General features: G+C 43.4%; 1 protein-coding gene across 8 annotated transcripts in view; it reads left to right on the top strand.

The window, feature by feature from the left end:
- ubr4 (ubiquitin protein ligase E3 component n-recognin 4) overlaps positions 1 to 17,862 on the top strand; it is a 72,713-nt gene that overhangs the window by 38,809 nt on the left and 16,042 nt on the right. For 5 of the 8 annotated variants that reach the window (XM_047370280.1, XM_047370253.1, XM_047370261.1 and 2 more), the window contains 25 exons: positions 118 to 249; positions 457 to 578; positions 724 to 835; positions 994 to 1,124; positions 1,225 to 1,402; positions 1,618 to 1,722; positions 2,083 to 2,238; positions 2,639 to 2,807; positions 3,736 to 3,940; positions 4,470 to 4,583; positions 4,878 to 5,087; positions 5,188 to 5,337; positions 5,458 to 5,685; positions 13,605 to 13,683; positions 13,784 to 14,026; positions 14,146 to 14,314; positions 14,430 to 14,574; positions 14,729 to 14,814; positions 14,898 to 14,985; positions 15,289 to 15,482; positions 15,575 to 15,814; positions 15,908 to 16,046; positions 16,212 to 16,337; positions 17,077 to 17,205; positions 17,296 to 17,645. In XM_047370280.1, the coding sequence (XP_047226236.1) occupies positions 118 to 249; positions 457 to 578; positions 724 to 835; positions 994 to 1,124; positions 1,225 to 1,402; positions 1,618 to 1,722; positions 2,083 to 2,238; positions 2,639 to 2,807; positions 3,736 to 3,940; positions 4,470 to 4,583; positions 4,878 to 5,087; positions 5,188 to 5,337; positions 5,458 to 5,685; positions 13,605 to 13,683; positions 13,784 to 14,026; positions 14,146 to 14,314; positions 14,430 to 14,574; positions 14,729 to 14,814; positions 14,898 to 14,985; positions 15,289 to 15,482; positions 15,575 to 15,814; positions 15,908 to 16,046; positions 16,212 to 16,337; positions 17,077 to 17,205; positions 17,296 to 17,645 (4,000 nt within the window). The remainder of the gene's footprint in view (positions 1 to 117; positions 250 to 456; positions 579 to 723; positions 836 to 993; positions 1,125 to 1,224; positions 1,403 to 1,617; positions 1,723 to 2,082; positions 2,239 to 2,638; positions 2,808 to 3,735; positions 3,941 to 4,469; positions 4,584 to 4,877; positions 5,088 to 5,187; positions 5,338 to 5,457; positions 5,686 to 13,604; positions 13,684 to 13,783; positions 14,027 to 14,145; positions 14,315 to 14,429; positions 14,575 to 14,728; positions 14,815 to 14,897; positions 14,986 to 15,288; positions 15,483 to 15,574; positions 15,815 to 15,907; positions 16,047 to 16,211; positions 16,338 to 17,076; positions 17,206 to 17,295; positions 17,646 to 17,862) is intronic. The other 3 variants (XM_047370288.1, XM_047370271.1, XM_047370236.1) reach the window with 1 other exon arrangement.

The raw sequence follows: 17,862 nt of genomic DNA, 5'->3' as shown, positions 1-17,862 counted from the left end.
TTTTGAGGAAGAAAAATAATTTTGAACAACTGTTTTGTTTAGAATGAATTTTGTCAGCCATCTTAAAAACAAATGTAAATTTTGAGGCTATTTCCTGTTCTTGTGTTTGTAAATTAGACATGACAGAGGATGGGCAGAAGCACGTGGATGGTGAAAGCTGTAACTTTATCGCTCAGCTCATGAATAACTTCTGGAAACTCCATTCCCAGAAACCAAAGAATGCATTTCTTGCACCTGCTTGCCTCCCTGGTAAGTTTAAATCATATAACCTCAACTTGTGTCTTTTAGCTGTGTAAGTCATGTGTAGTTACTTATTTACAGGGTGCGTTGTTATTTATGCTAAATGTACTACCTTATAAAGGCACAGAATTATGTCAAGGCCTAAATGTGATTTCTGTCATTTTCACTCAAGACAGACATTTGTTGACGTTTTTTCTCCGTTGTCGTCCATCTAAGGCCTGACGCATGTGGAGGCAACAGTTAATGCCTTGATTGACATCATACATGCCTACTGCACGTGTGAGCTGGATTACATCAATGTAGCTTCCAAAATCTACATGCAGATGTTACTCTGCCCTGTAAGTAACAATATATCTTTTAAGCATATGTCATAAATGGAAGAAGATCATTGTATTACAGAGACTTTCTTTTTATTTAACTTACTGTACTTTTGACCACATGGTTAAGACTGTAACTGTTTTTTTGTTTGGAAAAATGTGTTAGGACACTGCTGTGAGCTTTGCCTGTAAGCAGGCTCTGATCAGAGTACTGCGGCCAAGAAACAAGCGACGTCATGTGACACTTCCATCGCCTCCACGCTCTAACACACCTATTGGTAAGCTTACCAGAGATAAACAGTTTTCTGCTTCCTTATGATTTTTTTATAGGTGTTTTAAATTTTAATTCCTCTTACAATAATTTTGTTTATACCAACGAGTGTTACGAGACCTGTGTGGCTAGCTTTCTAAAGCTTTGTGATTCATACATTGTCAGGAGACAAGGATGATGATGACGACGACGACGCGGATGACAAAATGCAAACATCTGTGATGACTGGAGGAGAAGAAGGTCAACAGGAGAGCCAAGAGCAGAATGAAGTTGATCACGGAGACTTTGAGATGGTGGTAAGGAGGAAAGGGAGTAATAAAATCTATGGGACCATAACATGTTTTGTTTCTTTTTTACAATTTTACAAGAGTAACACCTTTCTTGTGGCTTTCCTAGTCTGAGTCAATGGTCTTGGAGACGGCAGATAATGTCAACAATGGAAATCCTTCTCCTCTGGAGGCTCTGCTGGCTGGAGCTGAGGGATACCCTCCTATGCTCGACATCCCTCCTGATGCTGATGATGAGACTATGGTAGAGCTTGCCATTGCACTCAGTCTTCAGCAGGATCAGCAAGGTAATTTTCATTAGATTTTTAAAAAGACCATCAACCCTGTGATGGTTGAAATGTAATCGGAGAGGTCCATATCCTTTCGGGGTAATTTTTCAGTTTTTCCTGAAACTGTTCACAGAAGAACAACTCACATATATTACCTAACAGAATTATTATTGTCCCTTATATTGTTGTTAAAATACATCATGACTGTGTTTCTGCACATTTTCCATTTTCAGGCAGTAATAGCAGTGCTCTCGGCCTTCAAAGCCTTGGCATGTCTGGCCAGGCTCCAAGCTCATCATCACTAGACGCTGGAACCCTTTCAGACACCACAGCATCAGGTAATAGGACTCAATTGGCTGGAAAGCAGGAAACCTTTTCTCTTGTTTTATTCCTGCATATTAATAGTTGTAAGCACCTGAACCTTTTTTTCTGAAAGTATTTGTAATTTCAAATCTCAGCACTCAAAGCTGTTTTTTTAATGAAGCTCTTGTGTTTCATCTTTTATTTCATCACTATTTTGTCAGTGTGACCTTTAAATCCTCACATCATGTTGCATGTATTACATTATGTAACAAGCAACAATGGCAGTTTGAAGTATTTTGAATGTGCTGGATTTTGATTTGTTGCTTGTTAATAAACAAGTAAAGACAAAGATCATGTATCCTGGCCAGATGACCGCAGTGTATTTACTGTTACAGCTATTGCTATGATTTCAGCCCCGGCATCAGATGATGAGGGCAGCACAGCTGCTACTGATGGGTCTACGCTGCGGACCTCCCCAGCTGAGCATGGAGGCAGTGTGGGCTCAGAGAGTGGGGGTTCTGCTATCGACTCTGTAGCAGGGGAGCACAGTGGTGGGTTATTTAAACAAATTAGGCCAGTCTAATTTAATGAAAACACAAACATGCATGCCTAAAATTTGTAGTAGAAAATCCATACAACATATTTCTGCCCATGTATGGTCAATACAAACAAGACCTTAAATATTTCCATTAATTTTATTTTTACCTCTGATCCTTTATCTAATCCTTTATAAACGCTTAAACGAGTTACTGCTTCTTTCTCTCGATGCTCTCATACAACTTTTTTAAGTTGAAGTATAACCTACCAGGCCATGTATTTAAGTCCAAATGATCCCAGCAGTTTAAAATAATAAGTCATTCTTTGATTCTTAATCTAATCCTTAGAACTTGTGCTTTGTTGTATTTTCAGTTTGCATTGTCTTGGTTTTTTTTGCCACATGCTTGTGTACAGTGTCCGGACGCAGCAGTGCATACGGAGACACGACAGTGGAGGGCCACCCAGTAGGTCCGGGCAGTGTGAGTTCCAGCACTGGAGCGATCAGTACCACAACAGCACAGCATGAAGGCGAAGGCTCAGAAGGAGAAGGAGAGACTGAGGGAGACATCCACACAAGCAGCAGGTCAGTATCAGGAATGTCGGAGGCTTTGGGTTTTAGGGGATTGGAAAGGTTTTGGAAGTGGGACTGTGTAAAAATAGCTTTGAGCAGTCAATGTCTTACCTGTATTAGACAACAGTTAGTGTGGTTAGGGAGGGTTTAGGAAAGGTCAGCCAAGTTATCTGATGGTTTAAATTGAAGGTAAAGTGGCGACACTTCATGACGTCAGATTAGAAGTCTTACAATTTAAGGTTTCAGAATACTGCAAAAAAAGTCAAATCAGAACAAAACGTAGAAACCTAGGCAGGCCAATAGAATCACATGGCAAAGCAGTGTGTGATGCATTGGGTTTCCTTTTGCCAACACCCAGATGGCATAGAAAAATCAAATACCACAGAAGAAGCCAAATGTTAGGGTGATATAGGTGTCTGCAATAAAACTCCACTTATCTCATTATTAATGCTTTTCATAACCACTTTATCCCTCATTTCAGTGAACCAGTGGTGCTTTATTTCTGCTCTTGTTGTATAAGTGGGCCTAGCAAAGGCCTCCACAACACATGCACATAAATTGCACTATTTAGCGCGATGCAGTGGTGCTTTCTGCTACAGACTAACTTCAGACTAACTATTGCAGTTTTTCATATTACAGAAATGCTGTATGATTGTGGAATTTAGTGGTTATATTTGTTTTATTAGTTTTTTAGGAACTTTGCTTCTGAAAGAAGTGTAGAATAATTATCATTGATAATTGGTGAAGTTAATTTGTAATTTAATTATTACTTACTCCTTTAAAGGTTTGTTTACAACAACAGTCTTTATTTTGAAGTATTTTACCTTTATAGTCCATGATAATCAGCAAGAGGTATAAAGAAATTATAGTGCAAATTGACTAAAAGAAAAATGCCCAATTTTGTAATAATCCTATGATTCTTATTTTTTTTGTCTCATAGGTTGCATATGGTCCGCCTGATGTTACTGGAGCGTTTGCTACAGCATCTTTCTCAGCTCCATAATGTCGGCGGGGTTCAAGCCATCCCCTATATGCAAGTTATCCTAATGTTGACATCGGACCTTGATGGGGAGGATGAAAAGGATAAGGGTGCTTTAGATGACCTGCTCGCTCTGCTGATCGCTGAGCTTGGAATACACAAGAAGGTAACTACACAGAGGCAGGAAGGCCTTGGCCACACTAATGTTGATAATTAGCAAAGTGCAGATTTTCTGTGGCATTTGCATCTCCCCTCCGCAATAACCTTTTAAAAAGTGTTCTGGGAAAAACACATTTCTAGAGTGGAGAATTTAAAGAACTTTGCCTACCGTGTATCTGTGTGGACTAGATACACAGAGATGATTAGAAAGCATGAGAAAGAATCCCACATCTCACATACCAGCTCTCACCTTCTGTGCTAACCACAACAACAATGGTGGAGACGTTTTTACTTTAAATGTAAGCTCAAGACGTTATATGACTGAGAGGAAATAGTGTCACAGAAAACATGAGCTACATTATGCTTAGGATGATCTTTTGAATTTTCATGTACTAAATATTGCAGTTATCACCACCTGCTGACACAGCCTAGGTATTACAGCGTTTTTGGTCAACAACACGCATCGCATTTCTGGGGTTGTGTTACTGGGACATAAATGCAACTGGGTTTACTTAATCTTTGCCATTCCTCCGCAGGATGTGTCCAAAAAGAATGATCGAAGTTCGATCAATGAAGTCCACCTGGTCATCATGAGGCTACTTAGCGTCTTCATGTCAAGGACCAAGTCTGGGTCTAAATCTTCTTCAGAGGTACAGGGTCTTTCTTACATTTTTCTTATGCAGCTTCACAGATATGTTTAAAAAATAATTAGTATTCATTTGATCAAACCTGAGCCTCTTCAACACCAAGGTAAACATATCTGGGTACAGAGTTGGGTTATTTCATTACTTTTATACAAAACTGAATATTTTTTAATTAGAACTTGAAAATTCCTTGTATGACTCTGTGTGTGATTGAATTTGAGAAACAGAGTATAGACATTAGAGTCAGTTTACTGTTGTAAATATAATTTTAATGCTGTTTTCCTTTTGTTTTGGTTTTAGTCTTCCTCTCTGATTTCCAATGCAACAGCGACAGCCTTGCTCAGCCTGGGCGCCATCGACTACTGTCTCCATGTGCTTAAGTCGCTCCTGGAGTTCTGGAAAAACCAGCAGGGTGAAGAGGAACCTACATCCACCAGCCAGCTCCTTCGCCCCCACACAGTCTCCTCACCCCCTGACATGAGCCCCTTTTTCCTTCGTCAATATGTCAAGGTATCACCACAGGGGAAACCTTTAGTCTTATTTATCTTGCATAACTTTGTTCTGATTGTGGCATTTCGATAAGAGCTCAAGCTGTTATTTCTGCCCTCAGGGACATGCTGCTGATGTGTTTGAGGCCTATTCCCAGTTACTGACTGAAATGGTGCTCCGGCTGCCGTATCAGATAAAGAAGATTGCTGACACAAACCCTCGGATCCTACCCCCTGTTTTTGACCATTCTTGGTTCTACTATCTATCAGAGGTGAGCTTTCATGTGCTTCTTTTCAGTATTATAATATTTTTGTTATTTGTCATGTTTTTTGATTTATGTTCTGTCTTCGCAACAAATAGCAATCCTGATCTCTCTCTTTTGTCATCTCAGTACCTGATGATCCAGCAGACACCATTCGTCAGGAGACAAGTCAGAAAGTTGTTGCTGTTCATCTGCGGCTCCAAGGAAAAATACCGTCAGCTGCGAGACCTGCACACTCTTGATTCGCACGTCCGCAGCATCAAGAAGCTTCTGGAGGAGCAAGGCATCTTCCTTCGAGCTGGCGTAGTCACTGCGACATCTGGTTCAGCTCTACAGTATGACACACTCATCAGTCTGGTTAGTGTCCTTTGAACGCAACATTTTCTCAGTAGGCTACATTGTTTAGAGGCTGAAATTGTCAGATTTATAAATTGTTTCTTATAATATACAGTTGTGTTTAAAATAATAGCAGTGTTTTTAAAATCGAGAGTAAAGCTTCAAATCTTTAGAATAGTTTTTATTTCCCTGCATTGGGAACACTGCACATTATATTCAAATCAAACTATGAAGAAAAATGCATCGTTCTTTTAATCTTATTAAAGAAAATGAGGAAAAATTAATGTTGGGCTATTCAACAAAATAGTGTCTGCATTTTTCTTTACAAACTCAAATATTTACTGTATGAACTGAAAAGGATTTATAATTGCTGTGAATCACTAAAGTAATATCTAGTTGTATATCCACTGTTTCTGAGAACTGCTTCACATCAGTGCTGCATGGAGTCGACCAACTTCACTTATGAACAGGTATTTCAGCCCAGGATGATTTGACAACATTCCAGAGTTCTGCTGCATTTCTTGGTTTTGCCTTAGAAACAACATTGTTAATGTCACCCAACAAGATTTCAATTGGATTAAGGTTCAGGGATTGGGCCAGCCACTTCAGAACTGTCATCCTGTTGGTCTGGAACCAAGATACTGCTCGCTTCCTGGTGTGTTTGGGATCATTGTAATGTTGAAACATTCATTTCAAGGGCATTTTCTCTTTGGCATAAGGCAATATGACCCCTTCAAGTACTTTGATTTATGCAAATTCGTCCATGACTCCTTGTATGCGATAAATAGGCTGCTGTCTCACGGCGAGACCCACTGCTCTCCGAGGCGGGAAACCCAGTTTCGTCCGATTCTGATGAGGACGGCTTTTCGGTCGAAGTCCCCGCTTCCAGCTGGGCAGACCATATGGAGTATATTGATGGGTTAGCCGATAATGCAGGTGCTCGGTCTCAGCTTCAGCTAGAACCCCTTCAGGGAGAAGAGGACGTACTGGACATCGGTTTGGATGTTCATGGTCTGTCCGATGATGAGGATGAGTCTCTGCCGAGTCAGGCTGCCGCTGCTGCGCCAGCAGACCCGGGCGACATGTCTTTCTTCTCTCTTTGGCGCCGTGCAGCTGACACACTGGACGTGGAATGGCCCTCCCCACCTCCTGCGGAGAAGCCATTGCGATTCGCGGGATTTTATCTCCCCTCGGAGCCGGCCGCAGTCAAGCATCATCTACCCATGTTCCCAGACTTTATCTCTGAGTTGACGTCTTCATGGAACAAACCACTGTCCACCCGCGACACAGTACCGGGTTATGGACAGTATCTGGACCTGGAAGGCGCCGAAAAAGCCGGACTGGTGAATCTTCCGCCTATGGAACCGTCTTTGGCAACATATCTGGCCCCATCCCAAAATCACGGTGTGGGTGGTCCAACATCGCGTCCGTCTAAGCACTGTGGGTTCTCCGCTGCTCAATTGGAGAAAATCTACAAGGCTCAAGCGACCACTGCTCGTGCCCTGAGCTCCATTACCATGCTGCAAACATACCAAGCTATGCGCTTGGCGTAGCTTGGAGCCGCAACACCGCCGGAGAGTCCTGTGATGCCACTCTTGAATGAGGTGAGAATCACAGCTGACTACATCCTCCGTGTATCCCGCTGTGCAGCGCTATCACTGGGCAGAGGGATGGCATCGACGGTGGTTGCCCAAAGGCACCTGTGGCTGATGCTCTCTGACATCCCGGATAGGGATAGAGCCGTCTACCTGGATGAACCGCTGGTAGCCGACGGGCTGTTTGGACAATCTCTCGACGCCATACAGGCGAAATTCGAGCAGAGGAAAATGCAGACCGAAGCACTGCGCAGTATCATCCCCAGGCGAGATGTGAGACCCAAATCCAGCTCGGGCACTCGCAAACCAGCTGTACCGCCACCCCCAGCGAAGAGGATGACGCGACCCGTGAGCTTGAACCCTCAGACGGCACAGCCACAAAACCACGGCCAAGCTCCCCGAAAGACGGCCTGGAGCAGGGGTCCTCCTCCGGGGCTCCAGAGGGACTCGACGTCCCGAAAGAAGAAAACACAGTCCTCCTAGCTGTGGGACTCGGGACTCAGGAGTTTCGTGAGCAGGTAGACATGTTTGCCAGTTGTCGGCGGGTGCTGTCCAAAAGAGGTTTTGCTGGTGTTGTTCGGGATCCCAGTCCCAAGAGGCACTGCGTTTCCCCCACACAGTGTCCCAAGCACAATTTCCCAACAAATATATTTGCACTAAAAGCCCCCAGTTTGGGTGCGTTGAATGTGTTTCTGAGCACTGCAGTTGTTCCAAATGTTTGTATGGATGCTCCAAATGTTTCAATAAAGACAGTTTTTTCTATGAAAAAAAGTCAAAATCAAAGAGCTGCAGGCAACAGCCAAATGAGGCTGCACCTCTCTCGCACATCGGGAGAGGGCAGCACCGTTCCACCAACAGTGCCGCAGGCCAGTTGCCTGGCTTCACGTCTCCATATGTGGCGCGCATGCGCACTCCATCCTTGGGTGGAGAGGACCGTTGCTATGGGTTACCGTTTACAGTTTCGCCGGAGACCACCCCACTTTGTTGGCGTGGTAAACACGGCAGTAATGGCCCAAGCAGCAGAGGTTCTGAGAGAGGAGATAAATACACTGTTAGCAAAAGGAGCTATTCGTGCGGTTCCCGAGTCGGAGATGAACAGAGGTTGGTACAGCCGTTATTTTGTTGTTCTGAAAAAAGGGGGCTGGCTTCGTCCAATCCTGGACTTGAGAGTTCTGAACAAATACCTCCGAACATACAAGTTCAAAATGTTAACACTCAAGCAGCTTCTGAGTGCTATCAGCCCGGGCGATTGGTTCGCCACGATCGACCTGACAGACGCTTACTTTCACGTAGCGATACACCCGGACCACAGACAGTTTCTGAGATTCGCCTTCGAGGGCAAGGCGTACGAGTACCTCGTACTGCCTTTCGGTCTGTCTCTAGCGCCTCGCACATTTACAAAATGTGTAGAGGCAGCGCTAGCACCTCTCAGAGAGACAGGGGTCCGCATTTTAACTTATCTGGACGACTGGGCTTTAATAGCCAGTTCCAGAGAACAGGCGACAGTGCAGCTGTCTCGGGTTCTGTCGCACATTCAAGCCCTAGGATTTTTAGTAAACTCTCAGAAAAGCTCGCTGATCCCAAGTCAGCAATTTTCATTTCTCGGTCTGGAAATATGCTCCCTTACAAGCAGGGCACGTCTTTCCGACCACAGAGTGGCCGCGTTTCACCGCTGCCTAGCTCAGTTTCAGTTGGGACACAAACTGCGTTTCCAGACCATCTTACAACTGATGGGTATGATGGCATCTATGATTGCAGTAGTATCACTCGGTCTACTGAAGATGCGCCCATTTCAGCGGTGGACCCGCTCTCACCGGTTGTGTGCATGGCGTCACCGCAGCAGAAAGCTAACAATAACCACTGCCTGTATGTCGGCTCTCAGCCCTTGGCGGGAACCAGGACTGTTGTGCCGAGGTTCGCCAATAGGGAGAGTAACCTTTCGCAAGGTGGTATCCACGGATGCCTCCCTGAGGGGGTGGGGCGCGTTGTGCGATGGCATGGCCGTGAAGGGGGTTTGGACACTAGTACAATCCAAACTCCACATAAACTACCTGGAGCTCTTAGCGGTTCTGCTGGCTCTGCAACATTTCTGCCAGGTTCTGTTAAACCAACATGTTCTGGTCAGGACAGACAACACCGCTGTGATTTCATACATAAACAGACAGGGAGGGACTCGTTCACTTCCTCTCCTGAAACTATCTCACACCCTCTTACAGTGGTGCAGCATGCATTTTCTGTCTATCAGAGCTACTCACGTCCCGGGACGTCTGAATCTGGCTGCAGATTTGCTCTCCAGAGACGGACCTCGGGTGAGAGAGTGGAGGCTTCACCCTTCCGTGGTGGCACAAATATGGTGTCTGTTTGGGACAGCAGCAGTAGATCTTTTTGCCACCTGAGCCAACACCCACTGTCCTCTGTTCTTTTCCATAACAGATCAGGATGCTCCGCTGGGAGTGGATGCCCTGGCCCATCCATGGCCCAATGTACTCCTGTATGCATTCCCCCCAGTGGAAATGATACTACTTGTACTAGAGAGGGTGCGCAAACAGGGTCTGTCCCTAATTTTGGTAGCACCCCGTTGGCCTGCAAAGTCATGGTATTCCGAGATAATCAGCCTGCTGGCAGCAGAATCGTGGCAACTCCCCATTTGCTGGGATCTCCTCACTCAGGCAGGGGGGGGGAGATATTTCATCCACACCCAGAGATGTGGAAGCTGCATGCTTACCTGCTGAGAAGTCCAGCTTGTTAGCCAAAGGCCTCCCCCCTGATGTGGTGGCAACAATCCAGAATGCAAGAGCATCCTCCACTAGAGGCTTATATGCTTATAAATGGAGAGCTTTTGAGCAGTGGTGTGAGGACAAGCACATTGTTCCATTTCAGTGCTCTATGGTGGAAGTTTTAACGTTTTTACAGGATCTGCTGAATAAAGGTCTTTCCTTTTCCACAATTAAGGTCTACTTGGCTGCCATTTCTGCCTGCCATATTGGTTTTAATGGAGTCACACCAGGTGCTCATCCTCTGGCTGTACGCTTCTTAAAGGGGGTTCGTAGACTCAGACCTGTGATTAAACCCAGTTTTCTTTCCTGGGATCTCACATTGGTACTAGAAGCTCTTTGTGACCCTCCATTTGAACCTTTGGAGTCAGATGTGAAGTTCCTTTCATATAAGCTTGCTCTGCTTCTTGCTCTGACAACTGCAAAGCGAGTTGGAGACCTCCATGCTTTGTCTGTAAATCCTACCTGCATACACTTTTCACCTGATGGTTCCAAGGTCACCTTGCGACCCAATGCAGCTTATCTTCCTAAGGTTATACCTTCGGACTACAGCTCCATGACTATGGAGCTTTCGAGTTTTTGTCCACCTCCTTTTGCATCTGAGGAACAAAGGAGGTTACACTTCCTGTGCCCTTTACGTGCACTGCGTAGTTACATTGACCGTACTCAGTCTGTGAGTTTGTGTGATCAACTGTTTGTGTGTATTGCTAACCCAGCAAGGGGGAAAGCTCTGTCCAGACAAAGACTCTCCCACTGGATAGTGGAGGCTATTTCTGTGGCTTACAGCAACAGGGGTCTCCCAATGCCACGTGGTGTGAGGGCTCACTCCACCAGGGGCATAGCGACCTCCTGGGCACTATTTAGAGGGGTGCCCAAGAGTGACATTTGTGCTGCAGCCAGCTGGTCTTCGCTGCACACATTTGTAAAGTTTTATCGTTTGGATGTGACAACCCCTTTTGTGGCTCACTCTGTTCTTTCTGCTGGGTCTGAAGTGCTGCACTAGTATGCAGTGTATGATCCAGGTTTGATGGCTGCTCTGCGGGGCGTTTATATATGTCCCATACTCATGTGTTGTACTGAGTGAATCGACTGAAAGGGAACGTAAAGTTATGCATATGACTACTGTTCCCTGAAGGAGAGTAACGAAGTACAACACATTGCTTCCCCGCTGCTCAGCTGGGCTCGGTGAATAGCGGCTATCGAACTGAGTAATGACGATGATGACGGACAGGTATATAGTGCAGGCGGGGCCTGTCACCTGTCGTCATCACGTCATTTGCCTAGGAGGCGTGATTAGAGGTGGCTTCAGCCAGGACACGCAGGGCGTGATATCCCATACTCATGTGTTGTACTTCGTTACTCTCCTTCAGGGAACAGTAGTTATATGCATAACTTTACGTTTTCTTTCACAACTCTCTTGGTTTGCTTTCCATTTTAAGGCCTTGGAGATCTTTTTAGCTGAGCAGCCTATCATTTTCTGGACTTCTTTATACGTTTTTCCTTCTCCGATCAAGGTCTTAATCAAAGTACGCTGTTGTTGTAATTATGAATCTGAGAATATTATTTAATAATTAATATTAATATTTTAATATTTTATCAAATAATATATTTGTCTGTTAAGGGTTGTCCTGTGAATACCAGCCCAGTAAGGCGATGGTATTAGGACAAAATAGAAAGGTGTGAGACGAGCTCTGACATTATTGAACAGCATAAACTGCACACACATGGAATGAATTCACAAAATTTCTTAAAATACAAGAATTTATAAAAAAAAAAACAAGTCAACTCAAAGTCAAATATATTTCAATCAACAAACTCTTTACTATGCTAAAACAATCCAAGCAGAATTAAAGAATAATGAAGACTAATGGGCTATGTTCAATATAAACAAGTTGATCAAAGATGATTAGAAATCATGACCAAAAAGAGTGATACAACATTACCATGCAATGTTTATGTTTGAGAACCAAGGATTATCTTGAAGAATCTGGAAATGAAGTTAAGTTAGTTTTGGAACCAACTTAAGCAATAATCAGCAACATCTAGACAACCCTTCACAATGCAAGATAAGATAAAATATTATTTTAATAAAATAACGTTTTAAATAATGATCTGCTGAATAAAACCAACCTCCTGGATGACTAATTCTCAACGGTGTCTAATTAACTGCCTTTATTTATTGAAATAATATTTGAAGAAGTATTAAGGGAGTATTTTGGAAAAGAGCCAAATCTTTCTGGAGAAATTGGGCTTAATGGTGTTTACTTAGTTATCAAATCTAGTAAATGATGTTCAGGGACTATTATTCACTAGCTTGAAAACTAACAACCTTTCTCTTGAATAGTCTTAGTGCTAGCATGCTATCTGTAGTAACCACGTGTTCTCTTTCAACATTCATTTCGGTATCTCACTATGGGACACGCCTCCAGCGCCTGTCCCCCAGAAGCTCTATTACATTACGCCAGTCTTGGGAGCAGACGTCACTTCCGCCTGCCAGTCAAGACTGGCGTCATGTAATAGAGCTTCTGGGGGACAGGCGCTGGAGGCGTGTCCCATAGTGAGATACCTCACTCATGTTTCAGAGAACCGGGGTTAAATCCTTAACCTAAAGTTCTTTCCGGTTAGCCGTTAAGCTAACAAAGAAGCGGATAGCTTAGCACCAGAATCAACACATACCTTTAAAATACCAGGATTAATAAAAGGGTTAAAATGCATAAGCGCGATGAGCAATGTTCTGTTTAAAACCACCCTTTAAATAAAGTTTATCTTAACTTTAAAACATACAAAGAACACAAACCGGCGCGTGCTGTAGCTAGCCTACTAGCACTAAGATAGCCGGGTTTCACAAAAACAAAACTTCATAGAATGACATCGTTCAGATTATTTCATCCTAACTGTTGATCTGCCCAAACGTAACCTCTGACCATGGTGAGAAAATGTTGTCCAAGGGGCGAAGCTTGAAGAAACGTCCACAGTCAACAAGCGGTTAGCTTTCAGCTAACCTCTGCGTTCGCTCTGTGAACAAAAGGGTTAGCTCCGGAGAGCTGGGCGGCTCGCTCGGTCCGTCAACCAGCTGTTTGTTACCGTAAACACGGTTGTGCAGGCCGTGGTCCTTCCTTCAGACTCGGCTTGTAGAAACAGCTTCTCTACTGGGGATTTCTCTTCAACACAGTTTTGCTTTCCGGGGCTTCGGAGAGAAATGCATGAACATGTGCCGATGTCATCCTGAAATAAGGGCCTCCTGATTGACACCTGATTCTTCACAGAATGAATGACTTCAGTAATTGAACTCCTCACTTCTGTTATTTTGAACACGCCTCTTTCAATCTATTATTCAGTCATGCACACTCAGGAGCATGTATATAACTAATGTTGGTTGTGTTGGTTTTCTATGACTCTACTACACCTACTAGTAAATTATTTGTGGTAATATGTTTTCTATCAAAAACAGTGATTGAGCTGGTTAGTCTAGTTGGACTGCCATTATATTGAACACAACTGTAAATACACTTTTTCTAGATTTAGTTTTTTTGTCTCTTATGTTAAGATTATATTGTTTTTCTTTTTGCAGATGGAGCATCTGAAAGCATGCGCTGAAATTGCTACGCAAAGGACGATCAACTGGCAGAAGTTTTGTATGAAGGATGATTGTAAGTTCAATCAAAATATTTCAGAAATGGAAATAAGCATGTCAAGCCAGTACTTTTAACATGTTTTTTGTTTCTTTCCTTCTTGCTCTTTGCTTTCCAGCTGTGTTGTACTTCCTGCTGCAGGTCAGCTTTCTGGTGGATGAGGGCGTTTCTCCAGTTCTGCTACAGCTCCTCTCCTGTGCCCTGTGTGGCAGCAAGGTAGTGGCCAGTTCCTCATCTGGCTCTTCATCGTTTTCCGGAGGTGGCTCCGGTAGTGCTGGTCAGGGAGGTGCTTCTCAGTCCTCTCAAAGCAAATCTTCCAGCAAGAAAAGCAAGAAGGAAGACAAAGAAAAGGACAAAGAGGGTAAGATGTAGTGAATTATGTCATGTTACCTTAACTTATTTAGAGGCACATATTAGATTGTGACCATAGCTCTAACAGAAGAGACTCCAAACTGTTAAAGCTGTACCTACTGACCACAGGTGATGGTGTCAGCAGCCAGGAAGATCAGCTGTGTATGGCTCTGGTCAGTCAGCTGAACAAGTTTGCAGACAAAGAGACTCTGATCCAGTTCTTGCGCTGCTTCCTACTCGAATCAAACTCATCTGCTGTTCGCTGGCAAGCCCACTGCCTGGCATTACATATCTACAGGTAATGTTGAAACTTTTATACTCCCATTGTGTCACTTAGTTATAGTAGGTCTTCAAAAATATAAAATTGTGTATGAATAAATTCTTGCATTTGGCTTATGTAAATCTTTGTACAGGAACTCCAGCAAATCTCAGCAGGAGCTGCTGCTCGAATTGACTTGGGCCATCTGGCCAGAGCTTCCGGCATATGGTCGCAAAGCTGCTCAGTTTGTTGACCTACTGGGATATTTCTCACTCAAAACTCCTCAAACAGAGAAAAAGGTTAGATTTGAAGTACTTTGTTGTGTATGTGGTGTACCTGTGAATGCCCTAGTTTTGTATGAATCTGTCACACGGTTGCATTACAAGACCACAATTATATCAGTAATTCAAAATAGAAAGTTTTTGTTAATCTGGTGTTTCTTTTCTGTCCAAGCTGAAAGAGTATTCCCAGAAAGCTGTAGAAATCTTGAGAGCACAGAACCACATCTTGACAAATCACCCCAACTCCAACATTTACAAGTATGTATATACAATGAGATATGTATACAAACTCAAGCATTTATTCAGGTCCCTAAATCAAATTGTGTGGTTTTGTCTTGAAGCACCCTCTCTGGTTTGGTGGAGTTTGATGGCTTTTATCTGGAGAGTGACCCCTGCTTGGTGTGCAACAACCCAGAGGTTCCCTTCTCAGTAAGTGGAAAAACTTGCAAAAAACTTTTTTTCTCAAGCGTCTCGGGAATTATTTCTATCCAGTCCTTTACGTTTATATCTTAAGGGATTTCTATGAATTTCACGTGGCTTAAAAATGCTCTCTTTTTAGTGCTAATAGGTAAAACCTTTCATTTAGCTTATAGCAGTCTTGGCTAGATCCTTTGCACTAGTTACACAAAATTCTGATTACAAGAAACAAAATAAGAAAAACTAAAATGGAGAGAGCACCAGTATAAACAAATGTAAGTTATTGTAAATGTTTCTGTTCCTTTTCTGCTTTAGAATATCAAACTATCCTCTATCAAAGTGGACACCCGCTACACCACCACGCAGCAGGTTGTGAAGCTTATTGGCAGCCACACCATCAGCAAAGTCACAGTAAAGATTGGTGACCTGAAACGCACCAAAATGGTCCGCACCATCAACCTCTATTACAACAACAGGACTGTCCAGGCTATTGTCGAGTTGAAGAATAAGTATGCTTTAGGAAACACCTACTACTTCGTATTAGTAGCCTGATCATCTAATGGCAATAAGTTGTCATCTTTAACTTTATTGTTTCGTTTAGGCCGGCTCGTTGGCACAAAGCAAAGAAAGTTCAGCTGACCCCTGGACAAACTGAGGTGAAGATTGACCTCCCCTTACCCATTGTTGCATCCAACCTGATGATAGAGTTTTCAGATTTTTACGAGAACTACCAAGCCTCCACTGAGACCCTGCAGTGTCCACGCTGCAGTGCCTCTGTGCCTGCTAATCCTGGGGTGTGCGGCAACTGTGGCGAAAATGTGTACCAGTGCCACAAGTGCAGGTGAGCTGTAGGCTTTCTTCTGCAGGTTACTGCTGGATGAATTATTTTACCTGTTTAAAGTTCTTATTATAAGTGCTCATTATTTATCTTCAGGTCCATCAACTATGATGAAAAAGACCCTTTCCTGTGCAATGCATGTGGCTTCTGCAAATATGCCAGATTTGACTTCATGCTGTATGCTAAACCATGCTGTGCTGTGGATCCCATAGAGAATGAAGAAGACAGGAAAAAGGCAAGAATCTATTTACAGGACAAACACTGACACAGTAGTTTAAAAATTGCACTCCTTTGCTGAAATTCTTCAAGAAAAATGTTTTTTCTCACATATCTCACAATCATTTTATATTTTTGCTTTTGTTCAAAGAGAAATTTGGACTGTGTGTGTTTGTGTTTTCAGGCTGTGACTAACATTAACACCCTGCTGGACAAAGCTGACAGAGTCTACCACCAGCTGATGGGTCACAGGCCTCAGTTAGAAAGCCTTTTGTCCAAAGTCAACGAAGCAGCACCAGAGAAACCTCAGGCAAGTGTACAGAAGACTAAAGTAAATACTTTTCATAACCTTTGAACTAGAGACTGGTCGTTGTTCCTTGTATAATAGCTCAAGCTCAGTCAGGTTGGATGGTGTCTTTGAACATTAATTTTCAGGTTTTGCCACATATTCTAAATTGGGTTCAGGTCTAAACTTTGACTAGGCCAGTATAACAAATGAATATGCTTTGACCTAAACCATTCCATTGTAGCTCTGGCTGTATGTTTAGGGATTTTTGTCCTGCTGGAACATGAACAGCAGTCTCACACTTTTTGCAGGCTCCAACAGGTTTTCTTACAGGGTTCCCATGTATTTAACTCCATCCGACTTCCCATCAACTGTTACCGGCTTTCCTGTCCCTGCTGAAGACGAGCCTCCCCACAGCATGATACTGCTACCCCCATGTTTTAACGTGGTGATGTAGTGTTCAGGCTGACTTTCAGTGTTAGTTTTCACCCACACATAGCGTCTTACATGCAGGCCAACAAGTTTAAATTTGGTCTCATGTGACCAATTGAGACCACCAAATGTAATGTTTGCACTGGATTTAAAGGTGTGGAATACTTTCTGTATGCCAAACAAATAGCAAGCGTTCTCTGAGCATTCTTACTATCTTTTTTTAATGTATGTATTTACATTTAGCACACATGCATACAGTTGTTTCAAGTGTCTATTTCATTCTTGTTTCTACTGATTAATGCCTTAACGTTCTCTATCTTGTTGCTTACAGGATGACACCGGGGCAGGTGCAGGACTTGGTGCGTCCTCTGCTAATGTGAACAGATACATTCAGCAGCTGGCTCAAGAGTACAGCGGAGACTGCAAGACATCATTTGATGAGCTCTCCAAGATAATACAGGTCAGGGAGGAAAACTGCTGATGTCCCATGAAACACAAAGCTATGTCTTTCATTCCTTTATATATTGTATTCCTTACATTTTGTTGATAGAAAGTGCTTGCATCTCGAAAAGAGCTCTTGGAGTATGACCTGCAGCAGAGAGAAGCTGCCACTAAGTCGTCCCGGAGCAGCAGCAGCCACCAGCCCACCTTCACCGCCAGTCAGTACCGTGCCCTGTCTGTGCTTGGCTGCGGCCACACCTCCTCAAACAAGTGCTACGGATGTGCATCAGCTGTCACGGGCCACTGCATTACACTGCTCCGTGCACTGGCCACTAACCCGGCTCTCCGGCAGATCCTCGTCCTCCAGGGTCTTATCCGGGAGTTGTTTGAGTATAACCTGCGGCGAGGTACAGCAGCCATGAGGGAAGAAGTGCGTCAGCTGATCTGTCTCCTTACCAGGTGTGTTCCTCTATCCGGTGCACCAGTGTGTTTCAGTAGAACAGCTAAGTAAGGAGTTCTTGCTGTTTAATTTCCAATTCAGTACCTAAATTCTTCTACTTGATGCTCACACTTTTAAATATCACATAACTCAAGTTCAACTGACACATCTTTATGAAGTACTTCACTTTGTGCTCAAATACAATATATTGAGTTGATTAGTAAACTCTCTTTCTAC

Source organism: Girardinichthys multiradiatus, chromosome 1 (assembly GCF_021462225.1).
Source record: "Girardinichthys multiradiatus isolate DD_20200921_A chromosome 1, DD_fGirMul_XY1, whole genome shotgun sequence".
NCBI lineage: Eukaryota > Metazoa > Chordata > Actinopteri > Cyprinodontiformes > Goodeidae > Girardinichthys > Girardinichthys multiradiatus.
This window is presented reverse-complemented; position numbering and strand designations above follow the sequence as displayed.